The sequence below is a fragment of the Enhydra lutris genome, unplaced genomic scaffold, assembly GCF_002288905.1.
Source record: "Enhydra lutris kenyoni isolate GAN:26980312 unplaced genomic scaffold, ASM228890v2 scaffoldscaffold54, whole genome shotgun sequence".
In the NCBI taxonomy this organism is placed as follows: domain Eukaryota; kingdom Metazoa; phylum Chordata; class Mammalia; order Carnivora; family Mustelidae; genus Enhydra; species Enhydra lutris.
Genome location: NW_019154138.1, coordinates 1,511,577 through 1,533,778, shown reverse-complemented (window position 1 = coordinate 1,533,778; position 22,202 = coordinate 1,511,577). Strand labels below are relative to the sequence as shown.

General features: G+C 44.7%; 1 protein-coding gene across 1 annotated transcript in view; it reads left to right on the top strand.

Moving 5' to 3' along the window:
• LOC111157385 (ATP binding cassette subfamily C member 12) overlaps positions 1-21,721 on the top strand; it is a 63,360-nt gene extending 41,639 nt beyond the window's left edge. Inside the window, exons 19-29 of the mRNA XM_022518750.1 lie at positions 519-716; positions 1,497-1,723; positions 5,534-5,671; positions 9,626-9,812; positions 14,188-14,277; positions 16,726-16,915; positions 17,418-17,577; positions 18,587-18,665; positions 19,692-19,805; positions 21,364-21,528; positions 21,629-21,721. Of these exons, the coding sequence (XP_022374458.1) occupies positions 519-716; positions 1,497-1,723; positions 5,534-5,671; positions 9,626-9,812; positions 14,188-14,277; positions 16,726-16,915; positions 17,418-17,577; positions 18,587-18,665; positions 19,692-19,805; positions 21,364-21,528; positions 21,629-21,721 (1,641 nt within the window). The remainder of the gene's footprint in view (positions 1-518; positions 717-1,496; positions 1,724-5,533; positions 5,672-9,625; positions 9,813-14,187; positions 14,278-16,725; positions 16,916-17,417; positions 17,578-18,586; positions 18,666-19,691; positions 19,806-21,363; positions 21,529-21,628) is intronic.
• The last annotated feature ends 481 nt before the right edge of the window (positions 21,722-22,202 follow it).

Here is a 22,202-nt window from a genome sequence, read left to right as displayed (position 1 = left end):
CCTACTAGGGACTTCGGGATAGTGGACCAGTATCCCCCAAGATGCTCCTTGAGAAAAGGAAAGGGAGGGGACTGTGGGGCTGGCCTGATACCGGGTCCTGTATGGGCTGCCTGAGGGCTCTTCTGCCAACTTCATGGAATCCAGATTTCCTGTGCTTCTATAATTTTTCTGGCCCGACATCACATCTTGTCTCTTGAGGCATAGTTGCTTCTGGGACAGAAGCTATCTGGTTACCCTGTGCCTGCCTGCTTTGTCTGCTTTGTTTGCTCACTGACTGTGCTGAGGCTCGAGCCTTGAGTCTAATAAGTCAGGTGCCTTGGGGGCAGGTAGCCCAGCAGGAGGACCCATGCAAAGCTCAGAGGTCCTCAAAGGGAAATGATCTGATTTTTACCACCTGGTTCATTCTTCGCAATTATGCACCTACTTTTAGTTTCTTCTCTCTGGAAAGATCCTCTGGCCAATTCCTATTTTCTTGACAATTTACCAATTCTTGGTGCTTCTCTTGTTTTTCTCCAAAGATGACCTGTGGGCCCCAGGGCAACAAGAGTGCATGTGAGATTGGTGTAGTGCTGGCAGACACGGGGCAGCGTGTGTACCAGTGGGTGTACACAGGGAGCATGGTGTCTGTACTGGCGTTTAGTGTCATCAAAGGTTTCACCTTCACCAAGACCACACTGATGGCGTCCTCCTCATTACACGACCTCGTGTTTGACAAGGTACTGCTCCCGGGGGCTGCACGCGATTCCAGCCATTCAGCCAATGGCATTTACTGAGCCGCTACAACACATCAGGCACTGTGCTGGGCTCTGGGCACAGACACAATGCTCAAGGAGCTTATGTTCAAGTGAGCTATCGAGATACCTACTGTCGACTTTGAAGGCAAACTCCAGGGACTGTGGGAATGTGCCGTGGGCCCTCAGGCCAGACTAGGGGTGGAGGTGAAGGTGGTCAGAACGGTTTCCCTGAGGACACCGCACCGCACTGGGCAGGCATGTACTGGCCGGCAGGCCATCTCTAGCTCCAAAGAGCCCTGAGTCCACAGAGGGCCTCACCTCCTCATTCCACTGCTGCAATAGGCAGAATTGATTAATTTTATTGACTAATTTTATTGCCTGGGCCATGGCCAGAGCCCACAGGTGTGGCTCACACTAGGTAGACAGACACAGGGGAACTTAGCTTTTTATTGCTCCCGGAGTGCAAAATCTCCTCCTCCTCCTCGGACCCCCAGGCTGCATCCCAGGTTTGGAAGGAGGTCTGACCTGCAGGGGCTCTCCTGGGCCTCCACACAAAGGCTGAATCTCCCTCACACTCTCATTCGGGGGGGGGGGGGGGCATACGAATGGGGGACATCCTCACTTTCCCACAATGGCTGGCCTGGGACACTGTGTTGGGTCCCGGAAAAATGCTCATGCTGCTCAAAGTATCCCAGCCCCGGCAGAGCGGTCAGTGTTTCCTAAACACACACCTCATCGTGGACTCTCTGATTTTATCCACAGATCCTAAAGAGCCCAATGAGCTTCTTTGACACGACCCCCACTGGCAGGCTAATGAACCATTTTTCCAAGGACATGGACGAGCTGGATGTGCGGCTGCCGTTTCACGCGGAGAATTTTCTGCAGCAGTTTTTTATGGTGCTGTTTATTCTTGTGATATTGGCTGCTGTGTTTCCTGCCGTCCTTTTAGTCCTGGCTGGCCTTGCTGTTGGCTTCTTCATTCTTTTACGGTAGGTTGATAACGCTGTTTAAAAAGGAGCCCATGAAAATAAAATCTTAAAAAAAAAAAAAAAAAAAAAGGAGCCCATGAAACCGTTGTGTATTTGGTTAACTCTGCACAATGCTGGGGGTATCAGGTGATGCTAAATCCTTGCTGTCTTCTCTGAATCTGGGAGCATACTGATCTTTAGTCCTGATGAAATGCCCGGTGCTATGCTCAGTGCTTTGCATACATCTGGCATTTTAGCCGCAGAGTAACCTGAGAGGTAGGCATGACTGGGAGTTCAAGTCGGTGGTCCTAGGCCAGGAAACTAATAACCAAGGTTGCTGTCTGTCTGTTGTTGTGTTCTCAACCATGGAGCTGAGCTCTCTCTGCCATCCTGCTGCTGGAGAAGAGAAGACAGTCCTTAGTTACTCTGAGCTTTGGGAACTATCCCCCCTCCTCCGCCTACAAACCACTGATATGGTTAGAGGAAAGCCTCAGGCAGTTAGGCACTGGGAAGTCCTGCTGCGGCTGTGCCCCACTGCACTACCTCACCCACCCTGGAGGGAAACAGGAGGGTGGATTGACCCTAGCCCTCGAGAAACGCAGCTCTACCCTGTTGCTGGGGTGAGCTGGAGTTCTCAGCAGGCAGCATGGTGTGTATTATGTAAGGCCAAATAGTTGGAAATCAGAGAAATTTCCACCAGAGCCCCAGCCCTACTGCACAACTAGCTGGAAAATATTGGGACAAGCCTGTTTCCTCATCCCTAAAGGTAATCGCTAAAACATACACCTGGCACATGAACCAGGAGGCTGTTAAGAGTATCAAATGAAACTGTAGGGCTCTGAGTGACTTACAAATTAGAACTGGAATACAGCTGACCTTGAACAACATGGGTTTGAACTGCACAGGTCCACTTATATGTGGGTTCTTTTTTTTTGATAAATACTGCACCATACTATAAATGGGGTTTCTCTTCACCTTGATTTTTTAATGACTTTTTTTACTCTAGCTTACTTTATTGTAGGAATGTAGTATATATATAATACATATAAAATATGTGTGACTCAACTGTTTATGTTATTGGTAAGGCTTCCTGTCAACAGTAAGCCAATAGTAGTTAAGTTTCTGAGGAGTCAAGAGTTATATGCAGATTTCTACCTGCATGGGAGGTTGGCTCCCCTACCCTTGCACTGTACAAGGATCAGCTGTACCATGTTATAGGAACTTGAGTTTTCATCAGACTCAACAATATGTTCATTATCCTCCTAGATGTGCCAAATTTTGGGCCGGACACTAAGGATCTCAAAGAGGGCCCCCCAAATTGTAAAAGATTCAGCCCCCAAATCCTGGACCTGCCTCCACCTGTAAGCAAGTTCATTTGTTTTCATCTAGGGACACCGCACTCAAAGCTGAGATTTTGAAATAGCACTTTGGCCGCAGTGTAGAGGATGGATGGAGCTACGGAAAGACCAGGATCAGGGCTATTGGATGAGAGATTCTTGAAATGTAGAGGCTGAATGAGAGTTGAGACAGGTGGCAGCAGTAGGGGGCAGAAAAGGGTGGATTTGGGAGCCATTTCTGAGATGGTCTTTGGAGTTAGGGGATGGGAGAGGCCAAGGATGTGTCCAAGATGGGGAGGGACATGAAGAGAGATATGAGTGATATGGAAAGAGAAGCAGTTTGGGTAATCACATCTATGGGCTTACATTTGGATGTTTCTAGTTTGTGGGTCAAGTCTGCAGATGATGCCAACAGGCAGTGGGAAATGAGGACATAGGACTCCATTGCGGCTGGAAAGGTGGACTCTGTATCTTTGGCTTCTGTGCAGGAGCTGGTGTGACCGTGGGAACAAGCACCAGTGCCCTGGGCTCTCTCTTTGGTTTCCCATTGTCTCCCTGGTGACTCCAAGAAAGATCACATGGCCTCACTGTCCAACCTCAAGGGTTTATTGTGATGACCCAATAAAATACTTTCTGCAAGTCCTTTGCAAAGATAAAGATGTCTTGGATACCACTTCTTAAAAGGGACTCCTTGGGCTGATGCTTGTTTTCATAATCCCTGTTTTTGACCGACCGTTGTTTCTGTCCGTTCTCCAGTTTATGCTGTTGACTTACTTAGCCAATGGTGTTTTTCTCTGCTCTGCACCCCTACTTCTTGCTACAAAGACAGGCCAGACCATGGCTGGCTATGACTGAATCACCTAAATATTTCCAGCTAACTCACTGGAGCTCTGAGCTAATGAGGTCTTCCTTCCTCTCCCCCGAGTGAGTTTTAGCTGAGAGTCTGAGGGCAGATTAGATTCCCTGTCGTGGGCCAGCCTGCCAATGCGCCTGCCTGAGGGCAGTAGTCTGGTGCTCAGCAGGGTCGTGGAACTTCAGCACCCAGGGGAGTTGCATCCTGCGGAGGGGTTTTGTTCTAAAGTCAGCTCCTGAGGCTATGATTCAAATTACCTTTGAAAGTGCCTTTAGAAGACCATGCATTGGCAGTTGACGGACCAGATTTTCTTCCAGACTTCGAACAGATCACTTTTTCTTTGATTGGGTCCCAAAAAGTGGTTGGCTTGTATTAGGAGCTGCATTGTATGAAAATTTCTGTTCTTCAAAGACTGGAATCACATCTCCTGCAGCGAGATATTCATGCTACAAGAAGCACTCAAAACAGACCACAGCAAGGAATAGCTCACATTTCTGAGATCCTTCTCTCCTTCCTCCCTCCCTCCCTTCCTTTCTTTTTTCCTTCCTTCTTTCCTTCCTTCTTTCCTTAGTTTCAGGTTTGTATTTAAATTCCAGTTAGTTAACATATAGTGTAATATTAGTTTCAGGAGTAGAATTTAGTGATTCATCACTTCCACACAACATCCAGTGCTCATCACAACAATACCCTCCTTAATGCCCATCACCCATTCAACACAACCCCCTCCCATCTCCCTCCATCAACAGTTTGTTTTCCATAGTTAAGTCTATTTTATGGTTTGCCTTTCTCTCTTTTATTTCTCCCCATGTTCATCTGTTTTCTTCATTAAATTCCACATATAAGTGGGATCATATGGTATTTGTTTTTTTCTGGTGGACTTCATTTAGCATAATACAATCTAGCTCCATCCATGTTATTGCAAATGTCAAGATTTCATTCTTTTGATGGCTGAGTAATATTCCATTATATGTGTACACACACACACACACACACACACACACACACCACATCTTCTTTATCCATTCATCAGTCGACAGACATTTGGGCTCTTTCCATAATTCATCTATTGTTGATAATGTTGCTATAAACATCATGGAGCAAGTATCCCTTCAAATCAGTATTTGTGTATCCTTTGGGTAAATACCTAGTAGTGCAAGTGCTGGGTATTTCTATTTGGAACTTCTTGAGGAACCTCCACGCTGTTTTCCAGAATGGCTGCATCAGTTTGCACTTCCACCAACAGTATAAGAGAGTTCCCCTTTCTCTGCATCCTTGCCAACATCTGTTGTTTCCTGTGTTGTTAATTTTATCATTCTGACAGGTGTGAGGTGGTATCTCATTGTAGTTTTGATTTGTATTTTCCTGATGCTGAGTGATATTGAACATCTTTTCATGTGTCTGTTAGCCATCTGGATGTCTTCTTTGGAAAAATGTCTATTCGTGTTGGACACACATTTCTGAGACCCCATCTGTCCCACAACTGGGATGGCCTGTCCTAGAGGAGAGTGGTGGGCCAACACCTCTCCCAGTTATATGGCACCCATCTGACTTAAACTTTGTCTTGAGTGCATAGTCAGACCTGTGTGTGCTAAGAGAGAGGCTTAGAGACCCTACTCTGTGGACCTCTTGATCTCCCCACAGCATTTTCCATAGAGGAGTCCAGGAGCTCAAGAAGGTGGAGAACATCAGCCGGTCTCCCTGGTTCTCCCACATCACTTCATCCATGCAGGGCCTGGGCATCATCCACGCCTATGACAAGAAGGAGGACTGCATTAGCAAGTGAGTCTGGTGCTGGGACCCTGCTCTAGGGCTCCCCATTTCACACCTAACCCTGAATGGGAGGTCATAAGAATAAAAGGGAAGTCTGGGATACTGGGGACTCACTGTAGGTGAATTGCTGGCAGAATCAAGAAGTAGCAGTCTAAGGCACTAGGCCTTTCTCCCTAGTATCTGGGGCCCAAAAGTTGTGAGCTCATTCAATGACAACTTTGGTATGTGAATTTACATGTTTTATTTTTTGCACTAGAAGCAAAATGCGTCCAATTCAGGAAAGTAGGAGAAAGCAGGAAAAAGAAGGAAAAAAATCACCCATAAGTCCCCAACCCAAATCCCATTAGTATGTTCATATATTTCCTTCAATTTTCATTTTTTCTATTTCTTAAGTATTCATAATCATGTTTGTCTCATTTTATTTTTAAATGGCATTTTTAAAATGTTATAACATATTTCTCATAAAAATAAATTTTAAAGGCCATATTATATTTTACTTGATGGATACAACACTTCCCTTCTTTTTAAAATGTGGGGACTAGATGAGTAAATTTCTCCGGAGTCTTCCAGCTCCAAACTTCTAAAATACAGTATAAATTGTATCAACCATGTAGGCTCACCATGGTAGCAAAGACTTCCAAATTTTAGCGACTTAACATAGTACGTGTTTATTTTTCCTCAAGTCACATTTTAACGAGAGTCTGTAGTGCAGGGGAAAGGGGTGTTGTTTCACTGGGACTATTCCATCCTGAGGGCTTTGAGGTTCTACTCCAGGATCTTCTGTGTCTAACTGGAAGATAAGGTGAGGAATAAGTGCAGGACCTCATGGGAAATTTTTATGGGTTAACTCCAATGAAGATACTCATCATTTCTGCACACTCATTGACCAGTCTTCATTCGCGTGGGCTCACCAAACTGCAAGGGAAGCTGGGAAATGGAGTCCAGCTGTGCCCACAGGAGGAAAAGAAAATGGGGTTTGCTGAATCCATAGCAGTATCTGCCACATTGGGTGTTCTATTTTGTTTTGTTGCTGTTGTTGTTTGTTTTGTTTTTCCCTATATTTTCCTGCCGTAATAACCTAACATACCAGGGGCTCCTGGGTGGCTCAGTGGGTTAAAGCCTCTGCCTTCAGCTCAGGTCATGATCCCAGGGTCCTGGGATCAAGCCCCGCATCGGACTCTGCTCAGCGGGGAGCCTGCTTCCTCCTCTCTCCCTGCCTGCCTCTCTGCCTACTTGTGACCTCTGTCTGTCAAATAAATAAATAAAATCTTTAAAAAAAAAAAAAAAAAACTAACACACGGGACACCTGGCTCACTCCGTTGGTTAAACAGCTGCCTTTGGCTCAGGCCGTGATCTCTCAGGGTTTTGGGATCGAGCTCCACATCAGGCTTTCTAATTAGTGGGGAACCCTGCTTCTCCCTCTCCCACTCTCTGTGCTTGTGTTCCCTCTGTCACTGTCTTTCTCTGTCTGTCAAATAAATAAATAAATCTTAAAAAACAAACAAACAAACCCATCACACACTTCAAGTTTGGGTATAATTCTCTCCCTCTCTCTCTTCCCATGCTTTGCCACCTAGGATTTCAGTGTAGACGTGGCATGCCAGCTTGCCTTTAAGTTCAATTGGTGGCTGTGCTATTCCTAGTTTAATCTGAATGTCATCTGTCAAGAGTCCTGCGTCACACATGGACCCTTCCCATGTTCTGGTCATGAAGAAAGTCTCCTGTCCATGGAGTCATTCATCGACTTACTCATGACAAACAAAACAGATACAAGCTCTGTCTTCCTGCAGATTCTTTATCAAGTTTTCCAAGGAAATCCTACGGGACAGTTGAGTCCTACATGATTGATGGGGTCCCCTTCTTTTTATACGTTCTTTCCTGTTGTGGACTTTACAGAGGGCTTGGGCTTCTGACATGTATTGCTCTTGTCACCAGACAAAAATGTCACGGGACTGAACAGAGCCTTAAGGTCAAATTCCAATCTGTTTCTTTTGTTCCTGTGCGGTCTAACCAACCACACAGATAAGACCACACATGACTCCTAAGTCACTTAAACCGTCAGCTGAATTTGTAGGCTTTATAGCTATAGGATAGAAACACCATGGTGTTTGGAAGAATATTTTAACTAAGCTCTGGGGAAAATAAGTTAGGGTGGAAACAAGGCGGAGGGTGCTACAGGACCGGGCATGGCTGGTCGGAGGTGCTTCCAGAGTCTTTTGAGGAGTTTTGGAACAGGATGGAGTAGCAATACCTGAGGATGTTTGTGACTGTACCAGTGGAGGAATCTTAACTCTGTAGGGGTTTAAACATTGAAAGTTTTTTGGTTTTTTCCCAATAATGTCTACCAGTTGTTCTGATGAAGCCTCTTTCCCAAGAGGTGAGGGGAACTTCAGTGGCAGTTGAACCTGATGTCTCTTGTGGTTAATTGTTCAGCTCAGTTAAAATTTCAATCTTGAATGTGTAGTTGATCCTTGAACCATGTGGGTTTGGGAACATCAATACCCCACACAGTTGAAAATTTGCATATAACTTTGGACTCCCCCCAGATTTAACGACTAGTAACCTACGATTGACTGGAAGCCTTACTGATGACATAAACAGTGAATTAACACATATTTCATATGTTATATGTATTCTATACTGTATTCTTACAATAAAGTGAGCTAAAGAAAGTGCTATTAAGAAAATCATAAGGGAGAGAAAGTACATTTACAATACCACATTGTATTTATTGGGAAAAAAACCATATATAGGTAGACTCATGCAGTTCAAACCTATGCTGTTCAAGGGTTCACTGTATTCCCTCCCTAACACACCCAGAGGCTTGGAGTAGTAACACTGTGCTATGTGTATGTCCTGTGCAGGATGGGGGCCAGGTGTGCTGCTGGAAAGCCCCTGGTCTATTCTTTTAAAAATCCTCTCCCTTTTCTCAGAGACTGGTTTCCTGAGGCTGGTGCAAGGGAATGGATTTGGGAAGATGTACCCTTGGGCCATTCTCTCCTTCCTGCTGCTTATTTCTGCTAATCAGGCAAAATGTGCCACTGTGGTGTGGCAAGGTAGAAGCTCCAATAGGACCAAATCCCTAGCAGCTCTGCTGGGCATTGTTGATGATCAAGACCTGCCTGGGTCTTCCAGAGAGCTCTTCCAGGGCAGCCTCACACTGCATTCCGTTGATGTAGGACCACTTTGCCTCACGCCGAGGAATACTGCATTAAGACTGCAGCACCAAATGTCACCTCTCTGCACCCCCAACTGTAGCAATAGCAGGAATGGGCAGGATCTGCCTTCCACACATCTGGGGAATGAGCAACTCCAGGGGTGGGTCTTGTCCTCATCCTTGGTGGTGTCATTGTTCTGTCCCTCTACTCTGTGCCCTTCTCTTTTGCTCAGTGAATAAACATGGGGGTACAAGATGTCAGCTTTTTTTTCTGGAGGAGACCCTCAGCTTTATAAGCAATTGCGTTGACTCTTCTTTCTCTGATTTGAGGAGGAGGGACCAAACATAGTCCTTTCCCTTCTCTTTCCATCATAAACATTGATTCTCCCTGAAGGCAACCTCCTCCACAATTAACCCTCACCCCTCTTAGGAATCAAGGGGTCCAACTATCAATTCCACCAGTCCTTTGTGGGGAGTGGCTGACTCCAAAATAGGGATCTTTTGATGGTAGAGCATGAGACACTGAGCACATTTTGTTCTCAGCTGTGAGTTCTAGTTGCCATTTCTGGGAAAGAGAAAGAACCCACTCAGCACAATACTGTCACTTGGGGTATTTGCAAATCAAAGAGACCTATGGCAGCAGATTTTAGAGTATGGATATTTTCCCAACTTTGTAAGGGAGTCCTATGTAAAGTGCACTAGTCCTTGATTAAAAATTCCGCTTGCCTTAATTTTCCAGTAGCCCCAACCCCTAAGTCTATGGAAGCACGTCTGATCTCCTATTTTGTCTGATCTTTTAATTTTAGGTTTAAGATGCTAAATGATGAAAACTCCAGCCACCTCCTATACTTTAACTGTGCTCTCAGGTGGTTTGCTCTAAGAATGGACGTCCTCATGAACATTGTGACCTTCATTGTGGCCTTGTTGGTGACCCTGAGCTTCTCCTCAATTAGTGCTTCCTCCAAAGGCTTGTCTTTGTCTTACATCATCCAGGTAACACCTCATGTAAGGTTAGGCTTGACCTGGAGGCCCTGGCATAGGGTATACCAAGGAGGATGGATGTAAGAGAAGAACCAGTTCAAATGGGTTCAAAGAATAAAGAACTGACTGTCTCACATCATTCAAAGGTCTGGTGGTTATGTGGGCTTCAGGAACAGTTGGATCATAGCCCCTGGCTTTGTCTTTATTCTATGATGACTTCCTTCATGGTTGTACAGTGGTGACTGAGAGTCTGAGGGTTGTAACAGGCAGGAAGGAAGAAGAAAGCTTTTCCTACACTAGCCACTGAACAAAAGCCCTGAGCTTTACTCTTACTGGATTAATTTGGGCATCCAAGAATTAGTTAGTGCCTGGATAGAATTGGGATGACTGGCTTAGGCCAAAGGATGGAGTCACACCCCATCTGACCCCCAAGTCACACAGCTGCCCCACAATAGAGAGCAGGAGAAGAATGCTGGAGTGGCAGCCGTGATGTCCATGACAAATAATACTGACTTCTCATTTTGGTTGCTTTGGGGTTTTTCTTTAGAAAAATAACAGTAATAGGGAAATAATAGTAATAGAGGATAATAATAATAATCAGTAAACACATGCCATTTTGGGCACTGTTGTACATTTTGTACGTAAATTAATTTATTTATTCACATAACAACCTATGAGATAGGTACTGCCATAGTCCTCATTTTATAGATGAGAAGATTGAGGCTCAGAAAGACTTCTCCAACCTCACACACCTGTCATGTGTGAGAGCTAGGCTTTGAACCCAGGTCATTTGGGTCTGATACCCATCTGAATGTGAATCTTGAGTGGGGTGTGAGTATGTGTAAGTATGTGTGTTTTTTCTAGGGGATAAAGTGTCCAGCTACCTCTGGTTGGGAAAACGATGAGGGGAAGGAAATAGATGGGTCTATACAGACTACCAATAAAATCAGTCTCTTTGTGGCTCCTTTTCACACCTGAAGCCTGTCTGAGTTCTAGATAGATAAGCTAGATAGAAGGCTCAGTAAGCCCCTGCAGCACATTCTGCCTCCATTCTGTCAAAGGGCTTTTCTTCCCTTTTCCATCTTCCAGAATGTGACTCTTTCATTCAAAGATATCTCTTCCCAACCCATTTGCCATTAAAGGTCAATTCCTTTTTGAAAATCTCTCTGATATCATTTTAATGGCATTTTGGGAAAGGGAAGTTATACAAATATATTCTCAGATCTTTATCTTAAGTGGGAAAAAATGAATTTTTCTTGGGTAGCCAGTTTCCCTCATTGATGGATGTTTTTATTTGTTGTTGCCTAGTAAAATAGAAAGCAGATGATGTTGAATAGATTCAACTTGGTCCAAGTGAAACAGCTTTCCTCAACTGAGGTTGTGCTTTTTAGGGATATCATTAGCTTTCCATGAGATTGTTTTCAACATTGCTATAAGGCTAGAGAATTTGAACACACTGAGATCTAGGGGAACACTTCTCTAGCTGGCTTTGTGGCTTTGTTGAGCATTAGCCCTCTTTGGAGAACACAGAAATCAAATGACAGAACTTCCTTTGAGAATAGATGAGACTCCCTAGATATGTGAAGTCCCACAGAGCAGAAAGTGAATGCAAAGTGACATCATATAACATCATGGAGGAGAATGAGCACTTACTGGGCCAACACTGTGCTGACAGGAGAGTTCTAAACTTATGGAGGGTTGCCCGGGCCCTTGACGGGCTGATACCCTTGAATCTAACAAAACATGTATAAGCCCTTCTCAAGGGCAGGGCTCATTCATTCATTGACCAGATAGCCACTGAGCACCTGCCATGAGCCAGCAAGTCTGATAGCTGCTGTGGATTCAGCAATGAACAAGCTGGACAGGTCCCTGCCATTATGGAGCTTATACTTTATGGGATAAGAAGAGATAGAATGTGGGATGGAATAAATAAGTGCCAAAGTAAATCAATGAGAAGACTTTGGCAATTGTTTAAGTATTAGGAAGATAATAAAGCAGGGAATGTGACTGTCAGTAGGGAAGCAAAATTAGATCCTATAGTCAGAGGATACCTCTGCCAGGGGGTGACTTCCAAACTGATACATGAATGACAAAGAACCAAAGAAAATGGAAGGCAGAGTGCTTCAGGCTGAGGGGGCAGGGCAAAGTTTGGGGTAGGCAGGAGCTTGGTACATTTGAGGAACTCAGAAGTTCATGTAGTTTGAGCAGATTGATAGAAAATAAGGTCTGAGGTATTGGCAGAAACAGACCCTGTAGGCCTTTGTTATCCATGACAGGGGGGTTTTTTACATTTTAAAAAAAGGTTCTTCACTGTGGCACTATGGAAATTTGGTCTGGATGATCCTCTTTGTGAGAGGCTATCCTGTGTATTATAGGATGTTAGCCTCCTTAATCTCTAACCAAGAAATCCCAATTTAGGACCACCCTCCTCCAAGGTTGTGACAACCAAAAGTAACTCTAGATACTAAATGCCTCCTGAAGGGCAAAATCACCCAGGTCAAGAGCCACTGCTCTAAGAGAAATGGAAAGCCAGTGGCATGTGTTAATTGGGAAAGCAGCAAGGGAACCTGGAAAAGGGTCTGGACCTACACCACTCGTCCCCTCATTCATCTGCTTGAGCCCACCTCCTCCATCTTGTTAAGGCCACTTGCTGCTACTTAGAGCTAACCAAGCCCTGAGTTAACCTGGTAGACTTCTTACTGTAAATGCCTTCACTCACACAGTTCCTTAACTTCCCTAACTGAGGCAACCCCACCCCCAAAACCTGGCCACTCTTTCACATCATCCTGTTTTATTGGCATTCTCACCATTTCTTGAGATTACCCATGTCTTATCCTGCCAGCCTACTAGAACATAAGCCTCATGAGGGCAGGGGTTTTGTTCAACACATTTAGCCCTGGGAAACCAGAACCCCCCCCCCCCCCCAGGCAGTGCCTGGCCCACAGCCACTGCTCACCTAGAGAAAAAGACCTCGTCCTGCCTTGAGCTGACTAACCTATTTTGCACCTGAGGCAGATGCTGTTGGTGCACCAACCTTCCAGGGCAGGTCAGTTGGCATCCTGCTGCCACAGGAAGATGCTCAGTCCAAGCCCAGAACAGGCGACAGATGTGGGGAGTTCCTCCAGTTGGAAGTGGCCCAGCAATGATTGAAGGGGGTCAGAGGAGATGTAGCCCAGCTCCCTTAGGACGACTCAAGTGTGTTCCATATGGTGTCCCAGAGCTTCCAGTAGGATCAAGTTTCAGTTTCAGTTACCCACAGCTGAACCTCTTGTGACTTACCTTCTCTTCTGTGCCCCACTTCTCCCAGCTCCTACTGGTACTTTTGGGGTCCACCTCCTGGATTAATTTCCTAGGGCTGCTGTAACCAATTACCATAAGCTAGTGACTTAAAACCAGATAAATTTATTCTCTCACAGTTTTAAAGGTCAGAAGTCCCAAAGGTGTAGACAGGACCTTGTTCCCTCTGAATGGTCTAGAGGACAATCTGTTCCTTGTCCCTCCCAGCTTCTGGTGGCTCTTGGCATTCCTTGGCTTGTATGTAGTTGCATCATTTCAATCTTTGCCTCTGCCTTCACATCTTCCTCTCTTTTGTGTCTTCTCCTCTGTCTTTTGGAAGGACAATTATCATTAGATTTAGGGTCCATGCAGGTAATCCAGGATGATCTCGAGATCCTTAATTACACTTGCAAAGGTCCTTTTTTTTCAAATGAGGTAACATTCACAGGTCTCAGGGATTTGGATGTAAGCATACCTTTTAGGGGGATCACCATTCAATCTCCCTAATATACTGCTTACACTCACATTTCAGGGTTGGCTTCTGGGGGCTCTTGGCCTGAGGTGGATGACCTTAGCAAGCTGCATTCCCCACTCTGAGCCTAGATTTTCTCGCATTTGAAGCAAACAGATGGGCTTAATGGTTTTCTTCTACCTCTGATGATCTGTGGTGATTGGAGTTCAGTTGCTCCTTGGCTGTGGGTAGGGTAAAGCAGAGAGGGCATAGAGGTGCAGGACCCCACCAGATGGCAGCAAGGTGGGGGGGGGGGTACCCAGCAGTTCTGTAGCCCTGGGAGATTCCAGCTCAATAGCATCTCCCTGTCGCTCAGACTAAGAGTGATAAAGTGATACTGTGGTGGGATGGTACTTGCCATCTGGATTGCCAGGGAAAATGTCATTACCCATTTGTTTCTGAATGCAGAGGAAATGTTTAAAGGCAAAATACCCCAGTATCTTCACTTCTAGGCACTTGGATGGGAATACAGGCCTACTTTCTGTGTTCCCCTGAGTGAGACTGGGGAGGGGTACTTCACAAGGGCTGCCCCTGAAGGTAGAACGGTGGAACCCAAGGGAGGAAAGTGCTCTAACCCAGCTGCTTGCTTCTCTACAATAGCTAAGCGGACTGCTCCAAGTGTGCGTGCGCACAGGGACAGAGACCCAGGCCAAATTCACCTCTGTGGAGCTACTCAGAGAGTATATTTTGGTAAGAAATTAGTGTATGCCAGAGGAGGGGCTAGTTAACTCTGGCAGAATTTATGTAGGCGTTTGATTTTTTGACATGTGAAAGGGAGCTTTTTAAAAACTGAAGTGGGACCACAACCTTCTTCTTAAAACCCATATTTACTCTAAAGTTCTTGAGGTTGAGGAAGAGATACTTTTAAAAACATTTTTTTTTTCCTCAAGGGCAGTTTCTGCACACAAAAAGAGAAATCAGTGGCTAACTTTAGTTCTAAAAACTAATATTTGATTGACTGAAATTGTAAATTGCAAAAAACAATGGTTGAATTCTCTAAAAGCTTTTTTTTAAAAGATATATTTATTTATTTGAGAGAGAGAGAGAGCATGGGTGTGAGGTAGTAGAAGAAGAGGGAGAAAGAGAATCTCAAGCAGACTCCTTGCTGAGCAAGGAGCCTCATGTGGGGCTTGATCTCATGACCTTGAGACCATGACCCTGAGATCATGACTTTAGCTGAAATCAAAAGCTGGACACTCAACCAACTCTACCACCCAGCCACCCCTTCTCTAAAAACTTTTAAGTTCAACTTACAAATCCTGCAATTCTTTGAGAAGAAGTCTAGATAAGTCAAGCAATCACTTTTAAGGGACTCTGAATGGCATTTGGCCCCATTTACAAACTTAAACAGTTTAAAACATTTTAAGCTGTATTTTAAAATTTAGCACATTCCATTCCCTTCTTAAGTATCTTGATTAACTGATTTCACAAAAAACCTTCCAGAGGTTATATAAATCTAATAAATTACACTTATAAATACAGTAAGCTTTAAATTTGCATCCCAATGCTGTAGATGAACAGTAAGCTTTTAACTTAAAATCATGTTTAAATTATTCAATTATTCATTTTAAATTAGAATCACAGGCCCTTATGTTAGTAATATTATTATACTTAAAACACCAAATATGCAGAGTCCTTAAACTGATAATACTACAATTTTGCTCCTCTTAAATATATATTTTTAAAATGTATTTATTTATATATTTATTTATGTATATATTACATTTATGTACTTATTTAAAATATATATATTTTCTAATTGGGCATGGAGCCCAAGTTGAGGCTTGAACTCACAACCCTGAGCTGAAATCAAGAGTCAGACACTTAACAGACTGAGCCACACAGGTGCCTCAAGCTTCTCTTAAATATTTTTCTTATGAATACTAGGTCACCTGGGGTCAAAAGTATTCACTGTCTAGAATACAGTTATTTTCTCAGCTAATTGTGGTTGCTTATCACAGATTTGGGCTGGTCAGCCACCCTACAGGGCACATGAGGGTCTTCTTATTTCTAACAGAGACTCATCACTTCAGAGGAGACATTGGTCTTATAACACAGTCAAGTCGCTCTACTCCTTACTTAGACTTCGCCTTTCTTGGATTCTTGGGAAACTAAAATGTCTTTTCCATGTCACTTTAAAGACCTCTGAATCTGACATTCTGCATTCTTGTCATCTTCCTACTTTGAACACCATGATGACCCCTGCGGATATTGAAATTATATCTGATTGGGGGCACCTGGGTGGCTCAGTGGTTAAGCCTCTGCCTTCAGCTCAGGTCATGATCTCAGGGTCCTGGGATCGAGTCCCACATCGGGCTCTCTGCTCTGCGGGGAGCCTGCTTCCTCCTCTCTCTCTCTCTGCTTGCCTCTCTGCCCACTTGTGATCTCTCTCTGTCAAATAAATAAAATCTTCAAAAAAAAAAAAAAAAGAAATTATATCTGATTGAATTCTGAAAATCTCAAGACTTGGTTTGGATTCATCACATAGCTTCAAGGTCAAACTGCTGACACTTGCCCAGGCCCACAAGGCCCAGTAGGAGCTGTCCCTTATAGGGACAATAGTCCTATCTCTCTGTTCATTAAGCATCAGCCACATGACTTTTCTTTCTATTCCTCAAAGTGACCAAGCTTGCCCTGGCTTCAGGGCCTTTGCACTAGCTGTCCACTCTGCCTGGAAGGCTCTGGACTCAAATCTTCTTATAGCAGGCATCTTTTTAGCATTCCAGGTCTCAGCTTGTATGCCACATCCTCAGGATAACCTTCTTCAACCCTTAAGTTACTTTTACTCCACCTACCTATTTCTACCACACACATTCTATATTCTCTTTTACAGTATTGTATTTTATAGAATACAATAGAATATTGTATTGTAGATACACATATTATATCTATAATATATATAGATAAATATATTGTATTCTACAATACTTTGTTTTATTGTCTTCATTTCTGATTTCATTTCTTGCTTATCATCTGAGTTCCCCACCGGAATATAAGTTCTTGACTAAATTTATTGGTCTAGCTCACAACCATGAACACCAGTACCTAGAATGGTGGGAATGAATGAATGAATCAATGAATGAAATGGATGGAAAAGCAAATGGTTATGAACCTGTCATTGGTCACTCTGCTTTTCAGACCTGTGTTCCTGAATGCACTCACCCCCGCAAAGTGGAGACTTGTCCCCATGACTGGCCCAGCCGTGGGGAGATAACATTCAGAGACTATCAGATGAGATACAGAGACAACACTCCCCTGGTTCTTGACGGGCTGAACTTGGTCATTCAAAGTGGGCAGACAGTTGGCATCGTTGGAAGAACAGGTTCTGGTAAGGATCAGCTCTGACTGTGCCTTTTTCCAGTTGTTTTCTTTGTATTTCTACTGCGCGTGCTGGTTAAGCCACACCAGAGGGTGGGGTGTGTGTGTGTGTCCAAACACGTGCGTGCGCAACCGTGTGTGTGCGCGCGCAACGGATTGGCTGTTTTTTTTTCCTCCCCCTCAAATCTTTTTACTGTAAATTAGGATTTCAGGTTGAATGGGTGTGTGGAGTTGGAAACAAACACACATCGGTTTTTGAAGTAATTAAATGAGAATCATTCTTGTGAAATAAGGCCCAGAGGATGAGTCCTGTGTTAAGAGCCCCTGTAGGGATGAGAAGGTTAACTGCGTCAGAGCAGCAGATTGCTCCCACAGAGTGAGGCCTTTCTGTCTGCGTGGTCATCTGCATGGAGCCACTTTACTGCATCACAAATTCCCTTGATAAGATTCTTGGATATGATGGAAGTGCAAACTGATGTTTGATTTGCTGTTATCGCTTTTATTGTTCCCAGGAAAGTCATCATTGGGAATGGCTCTGTTTCGTCTGGTGGAGCCAGCCGGCGGTACAATCTTCATTGATGATGTGGATATCTGCACGATTGGTTTGGAAGACCTCAGAACCAAGCTGACCGTGATCCCCCAGGATCCTGTCCTGTTTGTAGGTACAGTAAGGTAGCTGTTTTTGATCGTCATGCATTCCTATTTTTTGGATAGTAAAAGCAGACCAGCTAGGAACTTTGTGAAGTACCCACAGTGGGGATGAGGGAACCAGCATCATGAGGCACTGATAGTACCTGCTCCTCAGTGAAGCTTTGGGAGGAGCCAAGGACATGAACATTACCTGTATCTTATGAGCTACACCACCAATAAGCAAGAAGCTTACACATAGCGTGAGCAGATATCCCAGTTGGCCCTGGAGAGCCCCGGTTTATGCTCGTGTCTCAGCATCCTATCACGTTTAGCAATGGCCACTCTCAAAAGAACCCAGTTTGTGAAATAAAGTAAGTGGTCACCCTATGCATGTAACCATCCATAGGGAAGTACATCAATTTATTCCCACGGAGAAGTGAACAGGAGTTGTTCAAGTATAAGAACAGTAGGTTGCAACTTCTGCAGGGCTCAAGATCCTATATCAAGGGACAAGGAGAAAACCAGTTTCTCATTCAGTCCAGTGCAAGGGCTGCCCCTCTGATGTGAGGGATATTTGTCCCATTGAGCACCCAATCAAGTAGTATGCTAGACTCACACCCAGCCAGTGGGATAGCCACCTTGTGCAAGTGCCTGGGAGCCACAGCCATATGTCTTACTTCTGAAGGTGGCGTGAATGCAATGCCAGAGTGAATCCCCACCCCTCCACCTCCACCAAGAATTTGCAGAGGGCCAAATGCATTCTGCCACACGTGGCCATTGTGAGGACCAAATCAATGTGTCTTCCTGAATACTTACTCAGTACCATCTCACCTGCCTTGGTGTCTCTATTCCATCACTGAGCTGAGGGTTCTTGCTCTCTTGGCCTGAGATTGGTCATTTTATGGACCATTGTCCTGGCTAAGCGCTGCTTTTGGAGGCATGGGGGTCATTACACACCACCTCTTACTCTCTCCCATATGCTGCAGAAAACATGCTCCCCCGCTCCTGTCTTCCTCAGAAATCCAGCTCCCTGCTCTTTCCTTTATTTCAGGTACAACTTGGATCCCTTTGAGAGCCACTCGGATGAGATGCTCTGGCAGGTTCTGGAGAGGACATTCATGAGAGACACAGTAGGTCTCCGGGGCTCTCCAGGATGAACCTGTTTCCCAGCACTAGGGCCCCAGACACCTGGCCCAGGTTTGAACTGGACGAGCACTGGGCCAGCATTTGGCCAAGCTTATTTGTTGGCACCATATACGTCAGTAGAACGTGATCCTTATTTACTCTCTGTTGTTAAAGCAACAATAGATAACATGTATTAGGCCTCTGCAGTGGTCCAGTCAAGAGCTCTGCATGCATTATCTCATTTGGTCCTGTCCTGACTACAGCCCTCTGAGGTTGGGACTCCTATCCCAGTTTTTAGAGGTATAGAAATGAAGACTTAGGGAAGAAACATGTGTAAGCTAGTAAGTGGCAGAATGGAGACTTGAACCCAAGTGGATATGACTCTAGAGCAGATGGGGCATCCTGCTGCTCTGCCAATAGTGTCATTTGCTTCTGGGAACAGAGATGCCACAGGAAGGTGAGGGGGCATGGCATGCTCCAGGAATGGCAAATACGGCCATTTCCTGTGAGATGGGGTCCTGTCCTATAAGAGCTGCAGGGGAGTCAGCAGGTGAGTGTGGCCACCTCTGCAGCACAGAGGGGATTGTTTCTACCAAGACTCGGTACCAAGGTGAGCCTGCCCCAGTGCCACTATGACTGCATAAATCAGACAATGTCTTACCTTTCTTTGATGACTAGAAAACTCTCCTATCCAATGTCTATTCTCTCCATGGAAATGGGGACCCTGGAAGCCATTTACACTTCGTTTGTGTTTCTTTGGAGCCATATGTGCACCATTTGTCCTCTTTTGGCAAGGTGTCTATGGGGCTCTATGAATCATACTGTGATTTTAAATTATTAATGTCCGCCTACTCCCTGGTCTTTCCCTGGTGCCTGTTTCCAATGTTGAAATGATTGTTGTTTTGTACTTTCTTTTCCTCGATAAAATAAAGCCAGCTGATCAATGCATGAGCAGGGGGCAATCAATACAGACGATGCTGGACAATTTTATAGATCATCAGCATAAATGTGGCATTTTCTGTGTTTTATAGATAATGAAACTCCCGGAAAAATTACAGGCAGAAGTCACAGAAAATGGAGAAAACTTCTCAGTAGGGGAACGTCAGCTGCTTTGTATGGCCCGTGCGCTTCTCCGTAATTCAAAAGTAAGGAAACAGCACGGAAAATGGATTGGTCAAATTTTGGATATTTCCCGCAGCGCCACTCAGTCCAGGAGGTAGAGCCCCGCGTTTGCCTTTCAGCAAAGAGAGAACAATTGAGCCATTTAAAAACCGATCACTTTCTTTTAAGACAGAGTTGTAAGGGGTAAAAATTGAAAAATAACAGCCATTTACAGCAATAGCACTTGCCTCCCTTGGGCCTTCCCCTGGGAAGCCTTGCTTAGGTATTCTCTCTGTCTTCCTAAGCGGTGTGAGTGTAAGAAATCTGCCTCTCCATTCTTTTTTGTCTTGTCCCTGAACAATTCTGAGGCCTGATAAACAATACCAGCATGCTAAAGAACACCTTCAGAATGCTAAGAAATGAGAACTGTAGAATTTGTACTCATTTTTCTTAGGGACTTAGTCATCCTTGGTTACTGATTTCAAGGAACAGGTGGCCTTTGCTTTAGAAATCCCATTCTCTCAACCCTGATCAAAGTGTAACTCACCATGTGTGTCGTGTAGATGTCCTAATGTCAGGAGTGGTAGATCATCAGCATAAATGTGGCATTTATGCTGACTGAGGCACTATGCACTGCGAAGCGGTTTGTGTGTGGTGTTGTCTTTGCATTTCATGCTCAGAAGAAGGTATAACCCCTTTTTACAGATGAGGATATGGAGTCTTGGGGCAAGTTAAGTAATTTAACCAAGGTCAAGCAGAGTTAGAGCTGAGCTCAGGCCCTCTGACTTGCAAACCTGCATTGCAGTTGGCAGAACAGTGCCCTCCTCCTCCAAAGATGTCCACGTCCTGATAACCAGAACCTGTGAATGTACCACCTTACCTGAGAGAAAAGGGGTTTGCAAATGTAATTAAGTCGACGATTTTGAGGTGGGGAGATCTTCCTGGATTACTTGGGTGGGCCTAGTATAATCATGCAGCTCTGAGTAAGAGGGAGGCTGAAGAGTCAGAAAGAGAAGAGATGTGACCAATGGAAGTAGCCATTAGAGCAATGTCAGGAAGGTAGCACGGGCCAAGGAACACAAGCAGCCCAGAGCAGCTGGCACAGGCAAGGGAACAGTTTGTCCCTAGGGCCTACAAAAGGAATGCAGCCCTAGCAATACCTTTACTTTAGGATCTCTGACTTCCAGCTCTGCAAGACACTAAATTTGTGTTGTTTTTAAGCCTCTAAGTTTGTGCTGATTTGTTATAGCTGTGATGGGAAGCAAATACAAATTATTATAGCTCATGCTGATTCATGTTAGTACAGTAGATAAAGCCTCCTACCAGTTTGTAAGATTACAATAAACCATTTACAAAGAGAAGTAAATCATATATCACCTTATTCTTTTAGTCAGTCCCTCTGAAGGAGACGGAGGTGGTGTGAACTAACTTTTATTTTGCTGTTATTTTTTTTAAATGTTTGAGAGGACACACAGCTCCTGATTTTTCAGCTCTTCTCCTTCTCCTCCTTCTTCTTTTTAAATTAGTAGAGCTAAGACCCTGCGTTTCCTTCCGACGCAGTTTTGGTTTAATGTGACTTATACAGTGTGCCCTCCTCAACAGATCATTCTCCTTGATGAAGCCACTGCCTCCATGGACTCCAAGACTGACACCCTTGTTCAGAGCACCATCAAAGATGCCTTCAAAGGCTGCACAGTACTGACCATAGCCCACCGCCTCAACACAGTTCTCAACTGTGACCTTGTCCTGGTCATGGAAAATGGGAAGGTACAGGAAGTTGTTGGCGTAACCTCCCCAGAGGTTTCAGTGGTTTGGATTCTAGGTGAGTGTATATTTTCTGCCTGTTTCAGATCTTCTTCTCTTTCAGGTGGTCGAGTTTGACAAGCCTGAAGTCCTTGCTGAGAAGCCAGATTCTGCATTTGCGATGTTACTAGCCGCAGAAAACAAAGTTCTACTGTAGGAGTCCCTGAGGGGGCCACATCCCCTGACTTTAGAGGATGCTTCAGTTAAGTTGGACGGACCTGCAGGAGAAGGGCCTGCCATTTCCACAGGCAACACTGGCCCTCCGTCCCTTCCACCCCTGACATACAGGCTGAGCTGAGGCAGAGGTTGCTGTCCTGCCTTACCTAGCCCATGCCTCCTGACCTCATCTGGCGGGCTTGGGGTTAGTTCTGGGTGGTGAACTGAGGCAGAAGAATCTAATGGATTAAAAAACTGCCCCCACCTCCTAAAACCCCAAGGCCCCCATCAGTGTATTCCCATCAATACCACCTCAGTGCCTGAGAATGGAAACACTAACTTCCAGTTAAATCCGATCAAACAGAATAGGAAAATGCCTAAGGATGGAATTTGTAAAAGGTTTATTGCCTTGTTACCAGAAAGGAAAAGAGCAGAGTTTCCTTTCCATTGAAGTCCTATTCACATCTATTTTGAGTGTGTGA